The 5778-nt window shown below is 41.7% G+C and overlaps 1 protein-coding gene across 1 annotated transcript; it reads left to right on the top strand.

Annotated features, from left to right (window-relative positions):
- The first annotated feature begins 1289 nt into the window (after window positions 1–1289).
- On the top strand, window positions 1290–5307 carry LOC134643305 (thyroxine 5-deiodinase-like). Its single transcript, XM_063495607.1, has one exon. It carries the CDS (start codon window positions 1384–1386, stop codon window positions 2188–2190), a length of 807 nt encoding a protein of 268 aa, XP_063351677.1. The 5' UTR covers window positions 1290–1383; the 3' UTR covers window positions 2191–5307.
- The last annotated feature ends 471 nt before the right edge of the window (window positions 5308–5778 follow it).

Below are 5778 nucleotides of genomic sequence, written 5' to 3'. Positions count from 1 at the left end.
AGGGAGCCAGTAAAAAGAAGCCAATGTGGGGGGAAATAGTCATATTATGTTTAAAATGATCATCCAACATTGTAACTGTATATGGGTGATGATAAATACTGAACAGCATAGTAGATTCCCCTTTAAAATTTCTGAAGGTGACAAAAAACTGTATATTCCTATCTGTTTTTACAGCCGGTGTATGACACAGCCAACACAGTGAAACAAGCCATGGGGTAGAGAGAAAAAGGTAGGAGGAGGAAAGAAAGAGACGGTTTAAAAAAATAGAGGAAAGGGAACAGACTCAGGGGTGGGAAAGATGGTTGGACACATGCTGGGAGTGTTATGGCATCAGAGAAACAGATCCAAGCAGTCACATGGATGCCATGTCATCAACGCCCGAGATGAGGAGGAAATTTCATGGTGAGGCAACATGATTTGCTTCGGCCTTTTTGTATCATAGTGAATAGGAGGAACTTAAGCATGAGAATACAGTAATTCCACATTTCTTTTTTCTGTGTAATCATCGTAAATAGGAGGAACTTAAGAATGACAATACAGTAAATTCCACGTTTCATTTTCTAGTTTAATCATCATTTACTAGACCAGACAGTCAGGAACAAAAAGTTGCTGACAAAATAACAGAATTTTAACTTACAATAACCCCAAAGCCCAGCTCAGCATGGCCTACTCAGCGTTCATAGCTCCCATAGACGAACCTTCATTTTAATCTCAGCTACACAGTACTGCCCAAATGTTGCTCAAAACAGCACAGTGATCATTTCCTCCTTCAGTTTGTGTCTTTGGGATCATGTTTTGCCTTGATCACGGGCACAGACACACGCACTTCAGTTTTGAAACTGGTGATGGCAGGTTTATGCTGCCTCCTTTTCCTCACAAGGTGTTGAGGGGCCCTAGACGAAGCGAATGACTCATCCAGCCTAGATGGTCTGTATGAATCCAGCGCCGTCTAGTGGCCGTAGAGGCCGCTGAAGCATGAAGTGAGTCAAATGTTTTGCCTACTTTCTGAACCAACCGTGCGAGGTCTACATGCCTAATAAAGTACAAAAAAGAAAAAATAAATAAATAAACAAAACAAACCCCAAAAGATAGAGAACTGTCATGTGTTATCAACATTCAACCTCTCAATATATCTTTCTCTCTCGCTTCCCATGTCTTTGTGGATCTTTGAAGCTCAGAGTTGACGGGAGGTAATCCCCACCATGTGAGTGGGCGGTGCGGGTACCGGAGGCGTGTCCCCCCCCCTCCTCATTATTCAAACGCTGCTGTACCTATAAAAAGAGTGCCTGCGTGCGTCAGATAGTTTTCTCCAATGGGTAAAGGTGACTAAATACCAGTTGTCTCGTTTGCCGGCACAGTCTCATCCTATCAGCTGGGGGAGAGATGATGGACGACTCCGGCGGTGTCCAAATGGCGAAGGCGCTGAAGCATGCAGCCCTCTGCCTGATGCTGCTGCCCCGGTTCCTTCTGGCCGCAGTTATGCTGTGGCTCCTGGATTTCTTGTGCATTAGGAAAAAAGTGCTGCTGAAAATGGGAGAGAGGCAGGAGAGCCCTGACGACCCGCCGGTGTGCGTCTCTGACTCTAACAAGATGTTCACCTTGGAGTCCCTGAGGGCCGTGTGGCATGGTCAGAAATTGGACTTTCTCAAATCTGCGCACCTTGGGCACCCTGCGCCCAACACCGAGGTGGTGCTCGTCCAGGAGCGGAAGCAGGTGCGAATCCTGGACTGCGTGAAAGGGAAGAGACCGCTCATTCTTAACTTTGGCAGCTGCTCCTGACCGCCATTCATGACGCGTCTGACGGCGTTTCAGCGCGTCGTGAGTCAGTACGCAGACATTGCGGACTTTTTAGTTGTATATATCGAGGAGGCGCATCCCTCGGACGGCTGGGTGAGCTCGGACGCGCCGTATCAGATCCCCAAGCATCGCTGTTTGGAGGACAGACTGAGAGCCGCTCAGCTGATGCTCACTGAGGTGCCGGAGACCAACGTGGTGGTGGATAATATGGACAACTCATGTAACGCCGCGTACGGAGCCTACTTTGAGAGACTTTACATCGTGAGGGATGAAAAAGTGGTGTACCAGGGGGGCAGGGGTCCAGAGGGATACCGGATTTCCGAGCTTAGAAACTGGCTGGAACAATACAGGAACGATCTGCTGAATTCCCAAACAGCGGTACTCCATGTGTAGATGCTGAACTGCCCGCTGCTCTGCCCACTCTGCTTAACAAGTATCCAACCCACAGTGCAAAATATCCAGATGCTGCTATCAGATGTTCACCCATGGCACATTGTTGTTTTTCTTGCAAAAAACATGAAAAAAAATTTTTTTCAGGACTCTTTGTCAAAATAGCCTAAAGTCATGTTGAAGCATAGACCATAGGCTGTAATTTTGTGCTTGTCTCGACTTTCATTGATTGCGCTTAGCGATTCTCTTTATTTCTTCTTTTGTATGAGAAAGTCTCAATTGGATTCAATTGGTAATCACTCTATTTTTCTACAATATCTCTCTGTGTGTGTGTGTGTGTGTGTGTGTGTGTGTGTGTGTGTGTGTGTGTGTGTGTGTGTGTGTGTGTGTTCGGGCTAATATCGCCTTCTGGTGTCTCTGTGAAGTTCGGTTTTTAAAAGGCTCATCCAGAAAACCGACACTGATGTTTCCGACACTGGTAGCGGGTCCATATTAGCGGGACACCTCACTCGGTGACCGACTGCCGAACGGTGTAACGTTGAAGCAATTGTAACTGAACAAATGTTTTTAATAAATGTCAGATTACACACTGATGACGCACTTTTGAGTGTTGAAAACGCCTTAAAGCTCTTCCTTTGGTCATCCTGGTGCATCCATTTTTATTTTACTGCTTCTGTTTGCTTCTAAAAAAGAGAGAGCGAGAGAAAGGAAAGAAAAAGTAAGTCGTCACATTTGCTTCCTGTGTAGTTTTAAAGAACAGATTTAGAACTGAGCTTCATATGATTGCTTATCTCTCTATTATGGCGTTGTTTACTCTCTTTTAATTTGGTACATAATCTGTCCTTGTGGCTAATCTGTAAACCATTCACCAGTTCAAGAAAGGAACTTTTTGTGTGTCAGTGAGAGGGAAAAGGAGGAAACAAAAGGCTACTCAGTTTTATTTAGACAGTTCAAAAGAAGAGGCCTGTTTCATGTTGTGTAAGACGGTTAATGAGAAATGACAGTGAAGAGAAACTGATATGATGATCAAGCAATGAGGAAAAGACAAAAAAAACAAAACAAATCTGACTTTAACAGAATTTGTCTATTACACATTAATGCAATACATGAACATAAATTATTCTCTCTGTTGAATTCATGTAATCTGCATTTTGGCAGAAAAATCGCTCATCACAGATTGTCTTGACTTCACCAGATAAACTGATTCACAGGAAAGCAAACTTTACACTCTCAATATGGAAGCTGCATATTAAAAAATAAAAAAATGGAATATTAGTTATTCTAAAGAAACAGAGATAGCTAAGCTGCATCTTTAGTTCTTAAATCTCACCCATATACATTTACACACTGCCACATAATCGGGATTAGGGAGTGCTGTGTAATACTGTAGGTCAGTTGTGGCCGAAGTTACTTCTCTGTGGTTTTAATGTATTCAGGTTGATTCTCATGTATGTGCTATACAATGTTGTATGTCCTTAAGCATTAATGTAGCAGGGGAACTGATGCGTCCTTGCTTTCGCTTCAGTGTTAAATGTGGGGAACAAAGTCAGTGTTTGTTTAAAATTCCCCTTTCTGATTCATTCCAGGTCTTTCAGGAAAAACAGAGAAAAAAAAAGAAAGTTGGTCAATTAGAAATGTCTGACCACAGAGCTTTTTAAAAACTTCACCGGTCACCTGAGAGAGATTCATGATTCAAAAATACCAAACGGGCCATCACTGTCAAGCACTGACTCTAGCATTCAGTTTGTTTGTTTTTTAAAATGACATTTCCATTAATGTCCCAGTCCTCTTTTTTTTCTTTTTGGTTCTGAATATAATGCAAACAACATGATCAGAGAAGACCAAAAAAACCACTGATCTCTTGTTGAATTACTTGCTTGGCTACCGTGTGTCATACAGATATTAGTTTCATCTTATCTGGCAAACTGACTAATGAATAGAGAGGCAAGCAGACTGCTTAAGGGCCCATCAGACCGAGGGTTCAAACACCGATGACACATCTTTCAGTTTTATCAGATCACACCACTGTTTGCGTCAGACGACTCGGTCTTCCAGGGAATCTTATTTCTATGGGACCAAGTGATGCTCAGTGACAGTCAGAGGATGATCTCGGTTTAAGTGGCCTCTCGAAACATACAGAGATCCGTGTGCATAACACTGAGGTATTAAGTGCATAATGGATGCAGACCATTTCAATCCCTGTTAGTATAACAGGCTTACAGAGTCTGTGTGTGACAACATGGTCTAAGCTGATTCCCCTCCTTGCTGATAGGAGGCTTCTTTTTTTTAGCTCATTTTTAATCACAGTGGTGAAAAATGAAACTGGTTCATAGTTGTGCTAAATATTCAATGACTAGAAGACAACAGAATGTGTGTTTAGCAGGAAGCTTGAGAAATAGTTATTCTCCTTGTAAGCAGTAGTGCACTGACTCTATTTTAACAGTAATACGTGAGTCATACAGTGTGACTGACATGTGTTTGCTTACTTCAGACTGTGGTTTGTGGCGCTTTGCCTTTCAGAAAGCTCATCCTGCTTTTGGAAAAAATGAACCACAAATAATTCATTTTCACCATAAGTATTCATTCATAATTTCCTCATTTACTTTCCCTTTCTTTGACTGCCAATTTTCTTCTTTAACTAATCTTTAACAACTATAAGTTACAAAACTGGGAATGTAAAGGTGATGTAGCAAAGACTGTAAATATTTATATTCCTATAGGCCAAAAACCTTTACCATTATGAAACTTCATAAGTGTTGACATTTTACTCGCGATAGCGTGAAGGTTTGAATTACAGAACATGTCGGCAACAATTGTCTAAAACTCTGTGCAAAGTCTTGGGTTTTGCTGTTGAGTCAAATTCAGGGAAACAAATCTAAACAGATCAGTTGAAGTTGGCAAAAAAAATGGCAACGGTCAGTTAGTATTAGGTTAGCATAAGTACATGTACATGATCTATAGAAGTAGTTGCCTTCTCTTTCCTTTTCTTTTGTTAGATGTGGCTAATCGTGTGGCTTCATTTCTGCATCTATCTCCCAGACGAACGGGCACCAAGTCGAGGTTGCGAGAATATCCTTGTTTAGACATTTGCGATTATTATTAAATGTGATTTTGTTTCAAGTTGTCAATTTCTTTTCCGTCTTGGCCAGTGCACAAAAGGCTTTTAATCTCGGCACTACGTATCCTGGTTAAATAAAGCTATTAACAATAACAATCAAATAACACACAAAACAGTCTAAACTCATAATCCCTCCTGTATAATGTTGGGAAATTCCAAGGAGGGGCAATGTGGAACTATCAATTATAACAAAAAGCCAGAGATAAGATCTTCTGGTCACGTAGGTGTTCATTTGTTAAGCTCTGAGACTGCAGTATCTTTTCATCAAAACTCTTATTGCATCCTCCACCCCATCTCCCTTTACCCAAAGCCGCAGTGATTAGTACTTTTCTGTAAGTCCTGCAGCTAAACAAATGTGTCCTTTGTTTCTTCTTGACATTTAAAATAAAATAAGGCATTTCAACTTAAAAGGAAGTGACAGTGAAGTCTGCAGAGGGAGGTACACACCCATCTTTCAGGCAGGACACGAAAGT

This window comes from Pelmatolapia mariae, linkage group LG15, assembly GCF_036321145.2.
Source record: "Pelmatolapia mariae isolate MD_Pm_ZW linkage group LG15, Pm_UMD_F_2, whole genome shotgun sequence".
NCBI classification, from domain to species: Eukaryota; Metazoa; Chordata; class Actinopteri; order Cichliformes; family Cichlidae; genus Pelmatolapia; species Pelmatolapia mariae.
Note: the sequence above shows the minus strand (reverse complement) of the source record. Positions and strands in the feature narration are given on the sequence as shown.